The 22759-nt window shown below is 38.5% G+C and overlaps 1 protein-coding gene across 1 annotated transcript in view; it reads left to right on the top strand.

Moving 5' to 3' along the window:
* Positions 1-22759, top strand: part of LOC126183293 (uncharacterized) — a 95196-nt gene that overhangs the window by 1966 nt on the left and 70471 nt on the right. Inside the window, exons 2-3 of the mRNA XM_049925132.1 lie at positions 9005-9137; positions 17038-17195. Coding sequence (XP_049781089.1) covers positions 9005-9137; positions 17038-17195 — 291 coding nt within the window. The remainder of the gene's footprint in view (positions 1-9004; positions 9138-17037; positions 17196-22759) is intronic.

Here is a 22759-nt window from a genome sequence, read left to right as displayed (position 1 = left end):
AGCAGTACTATATTATCTGCATATTGGAGGCAATTGAAGTTACCACCCATCTGTACTCTAGCCTGTTCTTGTTGCCTGCAATTCCCTTATTACTTTTTTAAGATGACATTGAATAGAACATAGGAGAGAATATCCCCTTGTCTGAAACCTTTCTCTATCTTGAACCTTTCTGGCATGACTCTTAGAAACACAGTGCTGCCCTTGATCCAACCATACAAGATTGCACAGTTCTCAGTAGCTTCTCAGGGATTCTGTAATCATGCAGTACATTTTTAGGTTACTCCTATAGATACTATTGTACACACGTTGAAAATCGACGAATAGGCTATGGATATATTTATCATTTTCTCAAGTGTTTTTCAGACAGTTGTCTTAGGGTGAAAATGTGATATATTGTTGGTATTTCTGTATGTTGTTCTCTATGAGTGGTTGTAATTTTCCAAAGATAATGACAGACACTACCTTGTAGGTTACATTAAGCATACTGACATCTCTATAATTTCCACGGTCCATTTTCTTTCCCCTCATGTATAATAGGCATATTATGACCAAATTCCATTCTTCTGGCAGTGTCTCATTCTTTCATTTCAACTGGACCGGTTGATATATTTCTAAGTGCAAGCTCTGACCTCCCGCTTTGATTAATTCTCCAATTATCTGCCCCCACCCATGAGGCCGTGTTTTTTTATGACTGTTTTGATTGTGGTCTTCACACCTTCAGTCACTTCCCACTCTTCTTCACCTTTCCTTTCTTCTGTGGTGTCTGCAGGTAGCATCTCATCTGGGTCTGGACAATTCAAGAGTTCTGATTAGTATTAGTGCCATCTGTCTACAATTCTTTTCTGGTCATTTATTAAGTTGCTGTTCTTATCTCTAATGTGATAGGTTGGACTCTGAAGTCCATGTTTGTGATTTTTTTTGTGTTGGAAAAATTGTCTTGAATTCTTTTGTGGCTCTCCGCCGCAACTTGTTCTAATAGACTGCTTAGCTCTGTTCTCAGAATTCACTTTGCCTGCCATCTGGTATCAAGAAAATGTTTCCTTTTCTGCTGGTTCTTCCTGTCAGCCAGCCACTCCTCCCACATCTTCCTTCTGACTTGTCTCATAGAACCATCCTCTCCTCTTCATTCTCATCTTTCTTCCCAAAGTATTCTCCACTACTCTTAGTACTCTGGCCTTTATTTCTTCCACTTTTCCTGTACATTTTCTCTTGCTTCTAGATTTTCTAGGGCCTCAAAATGGTTTTTGATTTATAAAGTATATTGAGCTTTAATTGTAATTTCTCGCGGTTTCCCAACATTCAAAGCAGGTTCTATTGTCCCTTTCTTCTTCTTCCTATACATACAGATTTACATCAGTTTAAGTCTGCATGCATCAAGGAAAAGGCCTGATGCACAGTCGGCCTCCTGATATTCATGACTCTGTGACAGCTGCTTTGGACCATCAAGATGGAATATATCTCATTGGCCTTTGTCTCTTGCATGGTAAATACTTATGTTATGCAAATACTTGCATAAGTATTCTTTGGACTCCTATTACAAATTTATATAGACAAGAGCCTTTGCCAGTGGGCAAATACTGTTGTGGATTTATTCTGGCGTGTGATGAGTGTAATCTGGCTGCTATCTTAAGAGCCATGGCATGTGATGTTTCTGGTTTTTATATAAATTTTATATATGACATGTGTCACTTAGCTTCAGCTAATCTAATTTACCACCATTTGATGTAACAATGCCCACTTCTTCTGAAGAAGATATTTTTTATAAATTTTGAAGCCTACGTCAAGGGCTGAATAAACCTTTGGTTTGCAACTGTTTGGCTGATTTTTTCAACCTCTTCAAAATTATACAGTTGCAGAATTGCAGAAATATTTAAGATTTTACACTCAGATTCTTTGAGACAGCTAAGTTAATCATCCACTGATCATTCTTGTCATGCAATCCGCACCTTTCTATCATTCTTTTCCTGCTTTTGTGTTAAAATCTCCCAGATTATCTTGGTATTTCTAGTCTATGTGTTCTCAGTTATGATTTCCAGTTGGTCATCAAACTCTTCCTCATCTGTTTTATCTTCTGTCAGGGTTTGAACAAAGATAAGTGTGAGTCTGACACTTGGTTTCCAAGTACTGTGTAGGGTATTCTTTTGGTAACAGCTTTAAATTGTTGAACCAAATTTTCTACTTTGTCATTAATCACAAAAACAGTGCCGAATTCATGTTTATCTACACACCCTCCATAAAATAGTACATAGGCAGCGGACTCCAGGTGAAGTGTTGTTGTTATGTAGGTGCATAGTTCAGGTATTTTTATATCTTAGATATTGTTGGAATTTTTATTGTACAACAATTTTGGTAAGTGTAGTATTTATTTAACATATTGTTCAATTTTCTGATGATAAGGTATGTGGGCTTTTACATTCATAAAACAGCAGTTGACACAATAAAGGAATTCAAATCAATTAATAACCGAATATCACACATCACAATTCAGGCTCAGTGGTTTGATATTACATTTATAAATGTTCATGCACCCACAGAAGATAAGGAAAATGACGTGAAAGAAGAATTTTATAGTCAACTGGAACAGACATGTAATTCAATAAGTAGACATAATGTAACAATAGTGTTAGGAGCTTTAATGCCAAAGTAAGAAAAGAAGAAATCTACAAACCAACCATTGGGAATTACAGCTTACATGATGAAAGTTCAGAGAATGGTGTGCGACTCATAAACTTTGCAATGGCAAATGGTCTCACATTAAGCAGCACAAAATTCCAACACAAACGCATTCATTTAGGGACATGGATATCACCAGATGGAAAAGTAGTGAACCAGATTGACCATGTCGCCATCATTTCAAAACAGTATTAAAGACGTTAGAACTTTTAGGGGAGCAGATTGTGAGACAGATCATATGTTAATCATAGCTCAAATGAAAATAAAGCTAAAAAAGAAACAAAGTACAAATAGAGTTGAAATTAAAAGGTACGATGTAGAAAATCTGGCAGAAGACAAAATAAAAGAAAACTTTAGGAAAGAAATGGAAATTAACCTATCGGAATCTAGACTGACACAAAGTGACCAGCAAGATGTGGAAAGTAGATGGAGACACCTCAGAAACAGTATTCAAGATGTAGCTTCCAAAACTATAGGTAAAAGAAAACGAACTAACAAAATCTGGTTTAATATAAAGTGCCAAGAAAGAGTACTGGAGAGGCAAAATGTGAGGAAGGCATGGTTACAAGACATGGACAATATTATACTAAAGGAGAGATACTATAGAATCCGCAAGGAAACACAACGAACTCTAAGACAAGAGAAGAGAAAACACTACAACAACGTGGTAAGAGAAGCGGAGGATGATTTCAAGCATCACAGAGCAAGGCAGATGTACCAGAATATAAAAAAGTCCTTGGGAAAATTCACTAAAAGGGAACAGTTTATAAAGGACCATAATGGGAAAATACTTACAAACAAGAATGACATACAAGAAACATGGAAGGCATACTTTACACAGCTGCTCAACTGCAATGATCCACAATATTACTTTACATTTGAAGAACCAGATACAGTTGATATACAAGTCACCACACCATCAGTAAATGAAATAAGACAAACAATAAAGAAATTAAAGAACAACAAGGCCTGTGGGGAAGACCAGGTATATGCTGAGCTTTTAAAAAATGGAGGACCACAATTGGAAAAAGAACTACATTCCTTAATTGAAACAATTTGGGAGACAGAAAACATACCGGCCGATTGGAAAACTGCAATTATATGCCCCATCTTTAAGAAGAATGATCCCCTTGTCTGTGATAACTACAGAGGAATTGCCCTACTCGATGTCACGTATAAAATTTTGTCGATGTGTATACTACACAGACTGATTCCCATAACCGAAGAACTGATTGGGGACTACCAATGTGGTTTCCGCACTAACAGATCCACTTTGGATCACTTATTCACATTGAGACAAATAACTGAGAAGGCATGGGAATTTAATGTAGATATCCATATTCTATTTATAGACTTCAAGAAGGCCTATGATAGCATACACCGACACACTCTCTTAAACACCATGAAAGAATTTGAAATACCATTAAAATTAATCAAATTAGTTAAAATGTGTTTGGAAGAAACCATATGCAAAGTTAAGACACCTGCAGGAGAGACTGAAAATTTTAAGGTGTACACTGGACTGAGACAAGGGGATGCCATCTCACCTATTCTATTTAATATTATCTTAGAGAAGATTGATAGAGAATTCACCAAAACTAATCCACAAGGGATCCAACTGCAGGGACAGAACATTACTAGACTTGCTTATGCAGATGATGTAGCCTTAATAAGCACTTCAAAAGCTGAATTAATCAGGATGATGCAAAATTATTACAAAATAGCTGAGAAAGCTGGACTTCATGTGAATGAAGAAAAGACAGAATATCTAGTCATAAGTAAAAAACTCCAAAAGAATACACCACTGACCGTAAATGGTCTCACTTTCAAGGCAGTTGACCACTTCAAGTACTTAGGGAGTCTTTTTAGCAGAGACAATAGAGCAGAAATAGAAATAGACGCCCATCTAGCAGCAGCTAATAGAACTTTTTACAGCTGTATCAAAATTTTAAGGATGAGATCACTTAGTACTGAATTCAAAATCCGTTTTTATCAGTCAACTATTGTACCAGTAGCATTATATGGATGTGAAGCTATTACATTCAGGAAAAAAGATGAAGAAAAACTGTTGATATTTGAAAGAAAAATACTAAGGAAAATATTTGGACCAATCTTCGATGAAAATGTCATGGAGTGGAGGATAAGGAAAAATGAAGAACTACGGGAGCTGTACAAACATAGTACCATTGTGGAAATGTTAAAGAAGAGAAGACTGAACTGGGCTGGTCATGTAGCAAGGATGCCGGAGAACAGACTACCCAAAATAGCATCCACTAAGAAATTAGAAGGAAAGAGAAGAAGAGGAAGACCTCGAATTAGGTGGATGGAGAATATCCGGGAAGATGCAGCTAGGATGGGCATCAACTCTGATTGGACAACAATTTCCCTGGATAGAAATAATTGGAAGAGGCTCGTAGAGCAGGTGTATGGTCGATAAGGCCTTAGCCACGTGTAAAGTAAAAAAAAGTAAGTAAGGTATGTTGGACAATCTACACAATTGACTATAGGACATAGAAATTTGAGGTTTTTGGATCTTAGGTTATCCATGTAATTGGGGGGGGGGTGTTCTTGAGTTCATGGAGATGTATTTCTTTTTCTTAAAATCGGTGTGGATTGTGTTCCGGGTCTGTATTACATTTTTCGTTTTTGGCAGTATGTTTTTGTTAGTTGAGTTTTTGTTTATTTATGTGATATTGTCACATGCAAAAAATTCTGTATTTTATTTATGTAATCATTATGTTTCATTATGACAAGGCTGTTCGCTTTATCTACTTTAATTTCTGTTGCTTGATGTGTGATAAATAAAACGCCATCAACTTATTAACATATAATAAATTTTGACAGCACAAGCCATAAAAATGTGCTAGGTTGCAAGTACTTCCAAATTGTAATGTTAAAATTGTAACACATTGTATACCTAATGAAAACATACAAAAGTTATGCACCAACAACTTATAAGTTTTGCAAATACCTTGAAAATGCCCATGGTGTCGAAATTAGCCCATAGCCATAAGAACAGCTGAATAAAATACTATCACAGCAGAGTTATTGGTTGAAAGTCTTTACAACAGATTTACAATGCTGCAGACCCATGAGAAATATAAATATTGGTACATGAAAAAAAATAATAGTAGTAAGATGGACTTTCCACCATCTCTCCAGAGTTTTCATTGACTATTCGCTCTGTAACTCCCTCAGTATGAGAGAAAACTAGAAGCAGAAGGGATGAACTACTGGCATTACATTCTGCAGCATTTTATTAAATAAATAACATTTTAATTATTAAATAATTTAGGCCACATGCCCTTAATTTTCATTTTATTTATTTATTTATTTTTTGTAAATGAAATCACTCAGATTAGAAAGGTATTGTAATCATTACATGTGTGATGTGAAATGAATCTTAGCGCATAATGTCTGCTCTCAATTTGACCTACCTACGTGAAGTTCTCAGTTGCAGAATACTTTGTTCTAATTTTTTTTGCAACTGTTTTATAAAGGACCATAATGGGAAAATACTTACAAACAAGAATGACATACAAGAAACATGGAAGGCATACTTTACACAGCTGCTCAACTGCAATGATCCACAATATTACTTTACATTTGAAGAACCAGATACAGTTGATATACAAGTCACCACACCATCAGTAAATGAAATAAGACAAACAATAAAGAAATTAAAGAACAACAAGGCCTGTGGGGAAGACCAGGTATATGCTGAGCTTTTAAAAAATGGAGGACCACAATTGGAAAAAGAACTACATTCCTTAATTGAAACAATTTGGGAGACAGAAAACATACCGGCCGATTGGAAAACTGCAATTATATGCCCCATCTTTAAGAAGAATGATCCCCTTGTCTGTGATAACTACAGAGGAATTGCCCTACTCGATGTCACGTATAAAATTTTGTCGATGTGTATACTACACAGACTGATTCCCATAACCGAAGAACTGATTGGGGACTACCAATGTGGTTTCCGCACTAACAGATCCACTTTGGATCACTTATTCACATTGAGACAAATAACTGAGAAGGCATGGGAATTTAATGTAGATATCCATATTCTATTTATAGACTTCAAGAAGGCCTATGATAGCATACACCGACACACTCTCTTAAACACCATGAAAGAATTTGAAATACCATTAAAATTAATCAAATTAGTTAAAATGTGTTTGGAAGAAACCATATGCAAAGTTAAGACACCTGCAGGAGAGACTGAAAATTTTAAGGTGTACACTGGACTGAGACAAGGGGATGCCATCTCACCTATTCTATTTAATATTATCTTAGAGAAGATTGATAGAGAATTCACCAAAACTAATCCACAAGGGATCCAACTGCAGGGACAGAACATTACTAGACTTGCTTATGCAGATGATGTAGCCTTAATAAGCACTTCAAAAGCTGAATTAATCAGGATGATGCAAAATTATTACAAAATAGCTGAGAAAGCTGGACTTCATGTGAATGAAGAAAAGACAGAATATCTAGTCATAAGTAAAAAACTCCAAAAGAATACACCACTGACCGTAAATGGTCTCACTTTCAAGGCAGTTGACCACTTCAAGTACTTAGGGAGTCTTTTTAGCAGAGACAATAGAGCAGAAATAGAAATAGACGCCCGTCTAGCAGCAGCTAATAGAACTTTTTACAGCTGTATCAAAATTTTAAGGATGAGATCACTTAGTACTGAATTCAAAATCCGTTTTTATCAGTCAACTATTGTACCAGTAGCATTATATGGATGTGAAGCTATTACATTCAGGAAAAAAAGATGAAGAAAAACTGTTGATATTTGAAAGAAAAATACTAAGGAAAATATTTGGACCAATCTTCGATGAAAATGTCATGGAGTGGAGGATAAGGAAAAATGAAGAACTACGGGAGCTGTACAAACATAGTACCATTGTGGAAATGTTAAAGAAGAGAAGACTGAACTGGGCTGGTCATGTAGCAAGGATGCCGGAGAACAGACTACCCAAAATAGCATCCACTAAGAAATTAGAAGGAAAGAGAAGAAGAGGAAGACCTCGAATTAGGTGGATGGAGAATATCCGGGAAGATGCAGCTAGGATGGGCATCAACTCTGATTGGACAACAATTTCCCTGGATAGAAATAATTGGAAGAGGCTCGTAGAGCAGGTGTATGGTCGATAAGGCCTTAGCCACGTGTAAAGTAAAAAAAAGTAAGTAAGGTATGTTGGACAATCTACACAATTGACTATAGGACATAGAAATTTGAGGTTTTTGGATCTTAGGTTATCCATGTAATTGGGGGGGGGGGGGGTGTTCTTGAGTTCATGGAGATGTATTTCTTTTTCTTAAAATCGGTGTGGATTGTGTTCCGGGTCTGTATTACATTTTTCGTTTTTGGCAGTATGTTTTTGTTAGTTGAGTTTTTGTTTATTTATGTGATATTGTCACATGCAAAAAATTCTGTATTTTATTTATGTAATCATTATGTTTCATTATGACAAGGCTGTTCGCTTTATCTACTTTAATTTCTGTTGCTTGATGTGTGATAAATAAAACGCCATCAACTTATTAACATATAATAAATTTTGACAGCACAAGCCATAAAAATGTGCTAGGTTGCAAGTACTTCCAAATTGTAATGTTAAAATTGTAACACATTGTATACCTAATGAAAACATACAAAAGTTATGCACCAACAACTTATAAGTTTTGCAAATACCTTGAAAATGCCCATGGTGTCGAAATTAGCCCATAGCCATAAGAACAGCTGAATAAAATACTATCACAGCAGAGTTATTGGTTGAAAGTCTTTACAACAGATTTACAATGCTGCAGACCCATGAGAAATATAAATATTGGTACATGAAAAAAAATAATAGTAGTAAGATGGACTTTCCACCATCTCTCCAGAGTTTTCATTGACTATTCGCTCTGTAACTCCCTCAGTATGAGAGAAAACTAGAAGCAGAAGGGATGAACTACTGGCATTACATTCTGCAGCATTTTATTAAATAAATAACATTTTAATTATTAAATAATTTAGGCCACATGCCCTTAATTTTCATTTTATTTATTTATTTATTTTTTGTAAATGAAATCACTCAGATTAGAAAGGTATTGTAATCATTACATGTGTGATGTGAAATGAATCTTAGCGCATAATGTCTGCTCTCAATTTGACCTACCTACGTGAAGTTCTCAGTTGCAGAATACTTTGTTCTAATTTTTTTTGCAACTGTTTGGTGCTGAACTATAGCATTCCGATTTATTGGATGTTTTCACAAGAGAACTTGAATGTGTGTTTCTTTATAGCTAATAAAATATTTTTCACACACTTTTATTCTAGATGCCAAAAGTAATGGAGAGAAAGATATATTATAAAGAGGATACACCACTGTTGACAACAGACGAAACAAAAAATGAAAAAAAAGAAATGGAAACCCAGATTGAAAATACAAAAACTGAATTACATTTACTTGGTAAGTAAAATCCATATTCTTCTCACAGGCGGCTGTAGTGAGAGTAATAAAAGTGGATATTAGGGGTAATGCCAGATGCCAGACCGTTCTGTGGGGGCTTGGTAACCAGCTACAATGGGGCGGCCGGGATGATTGGGTTTGTGAATTTTAGGAAGTAGGTAGGGGTGTGGGGTGTCGGTGGGGTCAGGAGGTTGATGGAGTCAGGTGAAAGGTTTTGTAGGGGGCCTAAGGTTCTGAGGATTCCTTGAAGCTCCGCCTGGACATCAGGAATGGGATTACCTTGGCAAACTTTGTATGTAGTGTTGTCTGAAAGCTGACGCAGTCCCTCAGCCTCACACTCCCGACGATCAAGTACCACGATCGTGGAACCCTTGTGGATATTAACTGTATTAGCTGTACAACAAAAAGGGAAATTGTATACATACTGCTTATTTCAACTAGTACTGAAGTTCATTGTCCAGTAACATTAATGTGCCTGAATAACCACTTTTTGCAACACGGATGTGCAATAAGAGTCGGTGAGGTTCTGGAAAGTACTTACATGGATATGGAGTCAGATGACTCTAGTGCCTTTGCCAGCTGTACTAGATTTCTTTGATTAGGATCTGCGGCACGAACAGCCCGATCGAGATGGTCCCACAGAATTTTCAATTGGGTTTAAATTCAGGGAGTTTAATGGCAGGGGAGTAAGTGAAACTAATCCTTGCTCTCTTTGAACCATGCACGTCCACTGGCAGCTGTGTGACACACTGTATTCACATTCTGGTAGATGCCCTGGTGCCAAGGAGAAAACAAACTGCATGTTGGGATGGGCGTGGTCTCCAAGGATAGATGTATACTTTTGTTAATGCAATGGGCCTTCCAGGATGGCGGAGATCACCCAGGGAATGCTGTAAAAACATTCCCCACACCATAATGCTACCCCTTGTATCCTCCGACAATTGTTGGAGGACCGTACACACAAATGGCCATAGTGTAAAATGGAGTATAAAATGTGATTAATCTGAAAAGGCCACCTGTACCCATCCAGAGGATATACAGTAGCAGTATTGGCATCTAGATTCAAGCCTTTGTAGTGAATGAGCAGCATTCAGCGTGTGTGCATGAATCAGGCTCCTATTGTGGAGATCCATACACAGCATGAATGGACATTGAGGAGAGGCTGTTGGTAGTCCCGTGGTTCATCTGGGGGTCAGTTGCTCAGCAGTTGCATGTCTATTCACCTGTACACATCGCTGCAGCAGTCATTCAGTCATTCACCCGTGTTATCTTTGGCCCATGGTGCACCACAGTTGTCTCAGCACCAGTTTTGGATATGCCAGTTTGCAATGCAAGGTATACTTTAACCACAGTGGTACATGAACAATTCACAAACTTAACCATTTTGGAAATGCTTCCCGCCTTGGTCCAAAAGCCAATGTTCATGCTCTTTTGGATGATAGATAATGTGCTCTGTTTCTGCATTATGACAACGACTGCACTGTTTTCCGAGTCCCCCAGACACACTTTATGTGGCCTCAACTGCTAGTGCTACCACCTGCTGTCAGTGAGTGGTTATAGCTTGTTGCCATCAAACATTGGTCGTGGTCACATTAATGTGACTGGACCATGTTTAATATTATGTAAATGGCACATAGATTATGTACATTAATGTCTTTCACATTCAGTCAGGAACACATAAACTGTGGGTCTCTCTGAGTGAGCTGCCCCTCCTTCCTAACCTACACCTCTAACAGTTCCAAAAGTTATAACTAATGTTTTTAACATTTTTGCTCTTATTGACACTACTGGAATTTCACCTGCTGAAGAGTAAGTACTGTCCAACCATCCTGTCTGTCTGTTATTTTTGTTACTGTGTCATTCTTTTAATATGTATTGCAGTAGTTGAGCTGATACAGATAGATTTTTGTTTTGTTTTCTTCATTATTATATTGCATACAAGGTGAATTCATTTCATTTATTACTTAACATTTGGCTTGTTGTGTTAACATACATACTGAATTGTGATTACAAAATTTTGATGAAAGAATTGACAAAAATAGAAACTCTATTTATTTGAAAATAACTTACAGATATAGGAAAAAAAACCTTTTATCCAAGAACACAATGAGACTAAAAGTAGAAGAATGGAAAGGCAAATAGAAAGATAGTAGAAGAACCCTTCATGAACTGAACCATATGTTCCCCTACTTTGAAAAGTTGGTGCTGGACATGGAATCTTACACTGATGTCTTGATTCTTAACCTCTCATAATATATGGCTAAAATGGCACAAGCACCCATTGCAGGCTGCCTCTCTAATGGCTTCTAGGAGAAACAAAAAGTTTGAGTTCCAATATTTCTTATAATAATTGTCCGAATGCTGACATAAGCTACCCATTAAGAGGCATAATATTGCATTAAAATTTTAACATTAGAAGGCAAGTATTGAAGTTAGAAACTGTGTTTATTGTTGCGAGGTAATGTAACAGCATGCAAATTACTGAGATTACATTCATCCAGTATTTGTGAATGAGAGCACTTAGCCACTTCACGTCCAACAAACTTTACACCAGAAACTTTTTGCAGGCAGTATATCCACTTATACCACTGAATGTACCTGCAAAAGTATAATTGTATGAAACACAGTTCTGGAGTTATGACATCTCAAACATTGACATGCGTGAAAAACTAGATTTTATTAAAATGGAGTACAAACTGCCCAGACAATATTCACCCAGTTTTGGTTTTGACTTTTTGTTATTAGTATTTGGGTAAATAATCTGAAACTAATAAAATTACCACAATTGGGGTTTTGTATCTTCATCAATAAAAGTTTTACATGATTAATGTAAAATATTTAACACAGTAACTCATTTGCGAAGTAATCATACGTTTGAAGTTGTTTTACATGTGGAGTTTGATTTTTTAAAGAGTGGTATATTGCTAAACAACTCTGCATTTCTACTACCATAACATTTCAAGAATTAAATCTTGACTTGTTTTACAGTCAGTTCAAATATACAAGGCAATAAATGCTTATAGTAATATTAAGCTTGACTTTGCAGATTGTAGGGGTTTAATGCTATGTAGTGTCTTCATGTTGCCTTCTTTGTGTGCCCATTTGTCATAGCAGTGGTGTCAGTGTCATTGCATGGCACCACTCACCTGCTTTGATGTCCATGGTGATCAGTGAATGTGACAATAGGGTTTTTGCTGTCCTGTTACTAGGACTTTCTGTATACTGCCTTTTAGACGTTCCAAATTACTTGAATGCATGGGCAGAATGGCCCATTATACCTTTTAGGGATATATTCTGCATGTTGCCAGTCCAGTATTTTCCACATAAAACTGTCTAATACACTTAAAAATAAAGGGTAATGAAGTTTTTTGTATGTTTTTATGCTGATTAGTGCATGGAACAATAAATTAGACACCTTTTGATTGTGAGATACAATTAAATGATGCATTCAGTATAGCTATTTTTACCATTATTATGATTGAATATTTATAAGCAGTTATACATTGGATAAGCGTTACTTGAAACTAAACTAAACACTGAATAAGACTGCTGAGCGTACATCATTATTATTGCAGTTGGTATAGTGTGAAATATATTGTCATTCTGAATTAATGTAAATGTTGTGGAATAGATGAATAATTATAGTGTTGCATACATAAATATTGACACTCCCAGGCAAGAAGTTCTAGAACATCAAGTGCTCCACTTCAGACTGAAAGATTCATTCATGCTGGCCAGTACATAGTAATTGGCAAGATGAAGTAGTAACCTGGCCATAGCAGGAATGAAATTGTTCGTGTGACGAGATACAGTCACAATCCAATTCAAAGTATCATGTGTTGTTACCTATCATATAATCCATTGTACTAGATCAAATTCTGAAGCCTGCTTCATTGAATTTGTGAATATCGCTTACATTTTGGAGATAAGACTGATTGGCCAGTTGCTTATATCGTGCGTGTCTCCATTCTTGGGAAGTATAGTAGATTCTTCAAGTGTATATGTGTGTGTGTGTGTGTGGGGGGGGGGGGGTTCCTTTATCCTGCTGTACAGGCATTCTGTAAATAACTTTGTAGGTTCATACTGTAGTATTTTTCCTCTAGCTTCAATCACCTCTATTGAAACACCATCTCCTGGTGACTTCCTCAAATGGCTTTATACAACTCATATGGTGTAACTTCCAGGAAATCTTTATTTTCATTATTATCTACCTGAGTTTGATTCATTACACTGAATATAATCTTCTGTCTTATTTTCTTTATTATTAACAATATCAGGAAAAGGGTATATTGCCACTCAAAGTAAAGATGACATCATGAGTTGCAGACAGGCATGACAAAAAGACACATTATAGTTCTCGTGTGAAAAGCAATCTGGAGTCAGTGGGATAGCAGGGTATGGATGGGAGGAGAGAGAGTGCTGTCTGGCGGGGCATGCAGGGACTAGAGATTGCCAGGTGCAGAGTCCAGCGGTGGGGAGGGGGGGGGGGGGGATGTGGAGCAGAAAAGAAAAGGAGCAGGGAAGGGGAAAGGACAAGCAAATATATTCACAGAGGGTGAGGGAATGTGAAAAGGAAGAAGGTGATAGGATGAGAGGGTAGGATGAGAGGGTGGAAACTGGTGGATGGGGTATGTGGGGCAGTAATTTACTGTAGGCTGAGGCCTGGTTTGCTATCATATTGTTTGACCCCTTAACAGTCATGTAGAACCACCTGTTAGCTTTAGTTTCCCCATCCTTTTCTTCCCAAAAATTGTTAATCCAGTCTATCAGTCTAGTTTCTATGCACTTTTAGTTTGACTTCCTTCTATTAGATGGATGGATGTAAACTTATGGGTATTAATCTTCTGTCTGTATGCCAGTTTTGTAGTTGCCACTGGTCAACAGCAACTTCAGTGTCCTTCTTCGTGTCAACTAGCCATCATAATTTGTTTCTTTCTTTTTTTTTTTTTGCATCCCATTTTCTTTGTACTGCTGTTGCTTCCAGTTGTTTGTTACCAAATTCTTTTGTAAAAGATGTTCCAGATAGTTTTTTTATTCAGCATTTTTTTCTATTTTAAATTAGTCTTTCCCTCTCTGTGATAGCTACCTGATCATTTTTTTGTTTTGTTTTTTGTTTTTCTTCCATTGTACTTGCATCATGTTTTGCTGTTTACATTAGCAGGAAGCTTAGGTAAATAAGTTGGTGAAGGAGGAAGCAACTTTCTGAAACTTCATACATTCTAACAATTTTATTTAATTATTAGATGTCGTTAAAAGTACAGTTGAAGAACTGGATGCCTTGTCCTCCATTTGAACTATATTTATTTTCATACTGTAGCTGTCCTGTTCACCCAGTAGGCTGTAAGGCATCTGATTATTCTTCCATTTCATAGTAAACTTACACAGACTGCAGTATCTGCTTTCAGTTGTCCTGGTGCTCTTATCTCCATCTCTATTTATTTCTCTGTACCTATTTGCAAGCTTCATGGTGGCTTCATTGCAGTCAGTTGACCCTGTGAAATAATAATCAGGAATCAAAACATGCATATTAAAGCTATTCTGTGCCAACTGAATGATTTTTTAAGGCTCATTGTTGTAAATAATCAATGTTGCAGATGATGGCAGCAAACATTTGTTTAGTTGTTATGTAAGTCCTGTCATGAAGCAGTGTCTTCAGGGTCTGAAACAAGTCATGTTATTTATTAACAATTAGAAGAATCCACTGTGGGCTAGTTCTGTAAAGCATACTAACAACAGATTGTGACTAGTGTTAGTTTACTCACATTGGTGTACTCTACATTTCATGTACAGGCCTATGCAAACCTCTTATTTGCAACCACATCAGTAAGTCTTTGATGGACATTAATGGATATTAATGTTTCATAAAGCCCTTCAGTGCATTCAGAACAATTTTCATCTACTGAAGTCCACACTTGGCGGCTATGAAGCTTTGTTGCGAATTTATGGGTGGACGTGCTACAGTTTCAGTCATATCAAATTTAAATTGATTAATTTATGCATGAAAAAGTGTCATAAAACATTTTTGTTCCTTGTTGATGTTAAACGACTATTGCTGAGAAGAAATTTCATACACAGTCTTTGTAACATTTTACATATGGATGCCATAATTTAAGGATATCCGCAGATGGGCCCATCAGTATCCATTCCCACAAGCTTTTATACGCAACAAACTGTTAATGTGGAGATGTGTGCAGATATTCACATCCATGTAGACCCCCAGTTATTTGTAATATTTTTAGATTACTTCATATATTTATTTGAGGTGAAAAATGGCTGCAGTGAAAAATCCACTGTTCCCTAATTTGGATGCCGATTTATCTATTACTTCATACTAGACATTTATGTTACTATACTGTTATCAGAGACCATTATAGCTGAAAAATTAAAAGCCTGTTTAATATGAACATTAGTGTTCACCAAAATTTATATCCCGGAGCCCAAATATTCTTATAAATTGTAGGAGTGGTGACTAATGAAGATTTATTGTACTTTGGAATTTCCTGTTCTGCTGCCAACTGGCAACCTGTTATAGATTCTTGCACCATCTAATAAAACTCCAGTGTAATCTTAAAAAGTGACCACCTTTCCAATGTGTTTAAATGGGTTATCACCATTTCCTTTTCAGCCAACATAAGCAAGACCCTCATTATCTAGTTTCGCTGTAGTTGTAAAGACCCAGTAGAATGTACAGTGACCTTCAGTAACAAGCAGACTGTACAGAGAATAGATAGTGCCTTCACTTAGACTGAAAACTGAACTGAAAACCTCACATACTTCAGTGTCAAGAGATGCTTTTGCTTTAAGAATACTTCCTCATATTAGTTATGGAAGGTCATGAGGGCAGCATATTTTAGCTATATACACTCTGTTATGTACACTGATCAGCCAGAACATTATGACCAGTGATGTTCTATCAGTATAAACCTATCCAGGCAATAGCAGCATCAGCTGGTGAGGGATGACTACTAGTCAGACACACACTGCATGTAATATCAGTGAGTGTGTAGAATGGGGAAGATGCGCAGTCTATCTGGGTTTGACTAAGGGAAGATTGTGATGGCCTGGGGGCTCAGCATGAGCATTGTGGAAACTGCACGACTTGTCAGGTGTTCGAGGAGTGCTGTGGTGAGTGTCTTCAATACATGGCAAAACCAAGGTGAAACCACGTCCAGACGTCGTGGGGTTGGGCAGCCACTCCTACCTCATCACAGGCAGAGCCTTCTGTGCAAACAGCCATGTGATCTACCAATTCAGCTGCACCCACTGTGCCACATTCTATACAGGCACAACTAACAAGCTTTGTTCACACGATCTGCTTCAGTTCAATGACTGCTTCCGAGCCTGTATGATCGGGATTCTTCCCAACAGCACCAGCTTTTCTGAATTGCACAGATGGGAAATCTCCCTGCAACATACCCTTAATTGCTGTAACCCCCTGGCCTCAACATATGTTAGTGCCTGTCCCCCACTTGTCTAACCCTTCCCATGCTCTCACTCCAGTACTACACACTTTACATCCCTCCCCACAGCCAGCACAGCCTTCCAACACTGACATTGTTAGCCTAGCAACTCTGTCCTGTTCCCCACCGTGCCCTTAGACAGTCCCATCACAGACAGCATTAGCATATTCATCACCTCTTTCCTGCTATCCATGCCCCAGGCCTCTTTTTTACCTTCATCACCCATGCCAGCCTAGATGGCTACTCATCACGTCTGATGCAGTTGCAGAGAGAGAGAGAGAGAGAGAGAGAGAGAGAGAGAGAGAGAGAGAGAGTGTGTGTGTGTGTGTGTGTGTGTGTGTGTGTGTGTGTGTGTGTGGTGTTGTTGTTGTTGTTGTTGTTGTTGTTGTTATTCCCTCCCAGACTTTCATTATTTAGTAACTTAATTTGTCTCTTTTCAGAGGAGTCTAACAATAAAAGAGAACCAGAGATTCAGGGACCAGAGGGACAGGAAATGACTGTGGAACTGAAAGAGATAAATGTAGATGAGCAGTCACATTCATCATGGAAGGAAACCTCATCCACAAAAGTTGGAAAAACATCAAAACTTAAAAAAGAGGTTTGTTTGACAGGTATTTTAATAAATTTGTGTGCGACATACAGCTGATCGAATGTGTGAGTATTGTTTGTTGAGGCAGATGCAGATGTGAGAAAATGCTTTAATCCATTATGATAGGATTCACAATCCTTACACGGTTTTGTGTGTTGCAGTGGAAATTCTAATGTATTGTGGTGCACAAACCATGTTCAATCGTAAAAGTGCGAAGTTAGGTAGAGGATTGCAGCAGTGTCAGTCACAGGCAAGCATGGGTGTTGTGCTTCATGAAATAAAATGTAGTCACTGCAGTGTCATGAGGGGCCTGTCTGGCACTGTGTCAAATAGTTATTGCTGCAGTACTCAAGTAGCAAGGTGTCAAAAGCCTTTATACACTGGTGGCTTAAAGTATGTGCCAAAAGGTGTAGCACAGGCCAAACATGTGCAGCACAGAAAAGTATGTATACACAAACCATTTGTACTAAAATAACTTCTGTCAGTACCACAGTTGTACCACCATGGGGCTGTATCACATGGCCACTGTAAAGGATGCTGATTAAGGACCACAATTTGCACATATGCTGGATGAGCCCTCCCTGAAGCTGTTCAGTCCTGGAGCCAATGCATTTGCAGAGTAGCAGCTGCAACCACCAGTTGGTGGGCAGTGGGCCACTGCCCACTACATCACGTCAGCCACCTTCAGACACCGTTGGGAGACGAGGCAAGGAAAACACTTCTGCCTCACAAGGGACCTTGCAGGGGCTACTGAGCATGAAGTATTGCCACTGGCAGAGGAGATTGTGTCATGATGCCATACTCCATCAGCAATCCTGGGCGTCAGTAAGACCAAAGGTAGCAGAATTCCTCATCCACGTTTCTTCCGACCTTGACTGGGGTGCAGCAAGATACAGTGAAAAATAGAATTAAGTGTTTGTAGACAATTTCTCTGGCATTACCTGGTGTCCATTCCACCATATCCAGCTGCCATCACCTGTATATGTGGTGTCAGAGCACTGCGTTGTCTTTTCAGCATGACGTCCAAACCTACAGCCTATGTTGTGAGTCAAGAGATTTGATTGTGTATTGTGGAGAGTGTATTTGTCATGGAAAGAGCTTGACTACCACGCTATGTGGGGAGTTAGTTTGGTTAAAAGTGAGGTATCTGTGGATGTACCAGGCCTTAGAGGTAATGGTAAACAGGATTTGTTAGTACCTGTCAGATGTAATCAGTGCAATTTCCTGCTGTATTATTCAGCACTATGTACAGTCAGTAGCAGTGTTACATTTCATATGCAAACATTATGGGTGCATGGCTAGATAAAGACAGGGGTGAAAATGGTTAATGATTAAATGTAAGAATTAAGTTGTTATGCTTTGTTCTGTTGTGTTTATAATTGATTGGTTTTACAAAATGAGTAAAGATACAGGCAATGGTATGGCAGCAACAGGGATGCAAGGAGTGTCACTGACAAAGCCAGTGCATATGTTGTTGGAAAAGTTAGCACAATTAACAGTAGTTAATAGAGAGGTGCATGGTCTATTCGAAGCTCAGTCACCACAGTGAGGTGTAGATCTGTCAGTTGCATGTCTAGTTGCGCCTTTCTCTGCTAAATCGACCAAGCATGAGCAAGCATTTGTTGGTGTTCTTAAGAATTTGGCAGAGATGGAGAAAGGTTGGACTGATGTGGAGATTTTAATCGTAATTTTGTGCCGATGATGTGTTGGAGCAAAATACAATTGGCATCCCTGCTCATGCCTGTGTGTAATGTGTAGCTGCCAGAAGTTTCATTGTTGTATGTCTGTTAGTTATTGTTCCATGTTTGATTGAGTAGAATGTCACGTCGTACAGTGTGTGAATTTTAACATGGCAGAGTTAGAGGAGCACTGTGTCTGCATTAAATTTTATTAAAAACTATAAAAAAGCTTCACAAAAAGGCACCAAATGATGCAAGAAGCCTACGATGATGAGTGCTTAAGCCATACTCGGTGTTACGAATGGTGCACACAGTTTATGGTTGGACATAAATTAAAAATGGCCCTCATTCGGGACACTTTTCAACGTCTACCAATGATGCTCATGTCAAGGATATGAACAAAATTGTGGGTACCAATCAAAGACTGACTGTCCAAGAGATTGCAGAAGAAGGTAACATTAACATTTCAGTTGGATCATGTCATGAAATCCTGACACAGCATCTCTGACTGCATTGCATTGCTGCCAAGTTCATCCCACAGGTCACAAGGAGAAAGACCATCACCTCACAATCTGTGAAGAGCTTTTGCAGTGCACAAATGAGAGCAAAGTGTGCCTTAGGAGAATCATAACTGGTGATGAGACGTGGGCCTAATGTTATGATGTTGAAGCCAAGATTCAATGTTCACAGTGGATCGAGAAAGGTTCTTCAAGATCCAAAACAGCTCACCAGGTCAGATCAAATGTCAAAGACATGCTGATAGTTGGGACAAACTGTTAATCAGTGGTACTATTGGGACGTGTTACGACGCCTACAAGAAAATGCGAGAAGAAAACAGCCTGAAATGTGACGAGACAATTCATAGCTCTTTCATCACAATAACACACCCTCACATTCATCCCTGTTGCTGCATGACTATTTCACAGAAAATGAAATCACTGTGCTGCCTCAACCTCCGTACTCTCCAGACCTAGCTGGCTCCTGTGGATTTCTTTTTGTCTCCAAAACTGAAAACCCCATTGAAAGGATGATGATTTGCAGTGATAGATGAGATAATAGAAAATTTGCAGACAATGCTTTGCTCGATCCAGCAAGAGACATACCAAGTTCCAGAATTTTTTGACCAAACCTTGTACATAAGAGTTGGGTAGGATGCAGTAGTGGCTGGAGTAATCTTACAGGAGGCTGAGCAAAGGGTGCTTGGTGCATTTTTAAGGGGTTTGCCTTCAGAGTGGTTGAAAGCAGTGCAAACAGGAGTTCTGGTTTATTTGCGTGCAGCCGTTAGGTTAGCAGTAGAATGCAAGGAAACTGATTGTTGACCAGAATAGAATGCAGGTGTGGAGTATTTTTAGCTGATATAAGGGCGGACAGGGCATGTGGAGGCAATGTCACCAGCTACAAAACAATCGAAGTAAAGGCAGGTGCCAGTATAATGATAGCAGTAGTTTCAGGGGTAGTGGATCAGGGAAAAACATGTTAAATGCTGCAGGGAACCCAAAGTCCATCTATGGGAGTTCACAGTAAAATTAGGGGCTTTGAAGGCATATACAGAGATGAATTGTGCGATGGAAGGATTAGTGGGAGAGAAGAATCGCAGGATGTTGGGAGACACAGGGCACATTTGTCATTGCCAGTAGAGATGTGGTGAAAAGAGAAACAGTGGAACCCACCACAGTATAGGTTATGCGGATTAGTCATGTCAGACCATTGGAGTCAATAGAAATATGTTTCTAGAAGTAGTTCTGGAAGACCGGCCCAAGATAGCATTTTCTTCACTATGGGGACATTATCAGTTCAGGAGGAAGCATTTTGGATTGAAAAACACACCTGTCATGCTTCAGAGATTGTTGGATGGGGTCCTAAGAGGTTTAAAAGAGTGTCGGTGTATGGTATAGCAGGATGAAGTTTGTGAGTGACATAGAGCAGCACAGACAGTGCTTAAGGGAGGTATTCTTGAGATTTAGGGCCACTAATTTGACACTGAAATGTGATTTTGTGTCAGAAGAGGTGGCATATCTTTGTCACATAATTAGTAAAGATGGGTTAAGATAGACCCGAGGTTAGCGAAGGCCATGCATGAATTTCCTGTGCCTTAATTGGTGAAGAAACTGCAATCATTTCTTGGAGATGCAAATTACTATGGGAGGTTTGTAAAAAGATTTGTGGATATTAACACAATTAGAAGAAATGTTCAGAGTCTGTGTTGTCAGCAAGCATTTGAGGAACTGAAAGAAGATATGATGGTAAGTGCAATTTTGGTGTTTCCTAATTTCAAGGAGTTTATTCTGTCATGTGATGTGTCCAACAGTGCACTTGGTTGTGTGTTGACTCCAGAAGTTGAGTGTGTGGAACATACAGTAGCCTATGCATTGAGACATATGTATACAGTGGAAAAGAATTACTCCAGAACAGAAAAAGAAAGGCTGAATCTTATGTGTGTATGGAATCCCTTACTTTGTGTTATATCTGTGGGAGGAGGTATAGAGTCATAACGGATCATGTAGTGTTGAAATGGTTGCTGGGTTTGAAGCATCCATCTAGTAGACTGATGCAATGGCTGTACAGTTGAGTGAGATATATTATGATACAGACCTGGGGAAAATCATGGAAATGAGGATGAATAAAGTAAAAAAGTGATGGGTTCACAGAAAGAAGGTAATGAACTTATGGAGTGGCAAGCAGTACAGAGGATGAATGACAGTTATAAACAGTTTTGTAAGAAATTGTAGTTTTGTGTACAAGAGTGCTGCAGTGGGTCATGTTGGCCTCCTTTTACTCTGAAAGGGATGATGAAAAAATTCATTATGGGGTATCAGGGATATCAGGTTGTAGAAATTGTGTCATCAGTAAACACTGAGATCCAGTCATCTATGATGATGATTTTACATATGGGATGACTGAAACATTTTGAGAGAAGTCCAAAGTATATTCCATTTGTATAACTGGGAAAAAGGAAAAGGAAGACGTGGAAGACGAGCAGGTAGATGCGAACGAGCTGAGGCGAGGGGGCTCTTATGTGTTTAGACCTAGGAGATAAGAGAAGGTGTATGGTTTCTTTTGTATAAGTGTGATACATTGTTGTAGTCCAAGCGAAATGGATTGCAGCAGGGTTTTTGAGGGGGAGGAAAGGGTAATAAAAATCCCTTTGCTCTTGTTTGATGTGTATCCAGTCAAATGGGGACTGATGAAGAAGGTTGTCCATGTAAAGATGCAGCAGTTGTCGTTAATTTCGGAGAATAAAATCAGGTATGCAGAAATGAAAGAAGCAGAGTTGCAGATGTGCTGTGGGGGAAGATCGCAGTGTGTCCAAACAGCATTGTGAGGGAAGGCCAGAATGTGTGTGCATTGAAATTATTGTTGGGACAGAAAAAGAGGGAAAGATTGTATGAAAGAAGTACTCAGGCACGAGTTGCACTTCCAGCGGGCTGAGGCACGCTGGTTGTACGCTATTTACGATAAAATAATAGCAGTAGCCAGCTCCTTGAGTAGTGCAGCAGAAAGGATGGAAAGGAACAGGAGTGAACAGGAGTGATAAATGAGGCATCATGTGAAGTTGTGGGACCTACCCTCTGACTACTTGCCACAATCTCAGGAATGACACAACTGAGCATTTCTCAGCCTCAGTTGTATTGCCAGAGGAGCCTGTAGAAGTGCTACCACTTTCACTGTTATGCGTAGTCTTTATTTTAATGTACAAGAAGTGAAATGATGGACAGAACCAACTACTGTTTAAATGCCAATGGACTGGATTCCTAGATCATAGGAGGCAACAGAGGAAATTGTAAATGCAGGTTAAGCAGATTGTGGATGGGCCCGACAAGGCCAAGAAGAAACTGTCGGAGCTTAGGATAAGTAGTGCATAAGGAAATAATAGTGGTTAGACTAAAACTGAGC

The sequence above is a fragment of the Schistocerca cancellata genome, chromosome 4 (genome assembly GCF_023864275.1).
Source record: "Schistocerca cancellata isolate TAMUIC-IGC-003103 chromosome 4, iqSchCanc2.1, whole genome shotgun sequence".
NCBI classification, from domain to species: Eukaryota; Metazoa; Arthropoda; class Insecta; order Orthoptera; family Acrididae; genus Schistocerca; species Schistocerca cancellata.
The sequence above is the reverse complement of the archived record's forward strand: the minus strand, read 5'-3'. Positions and strand labels throughout refer to the sequence as shown.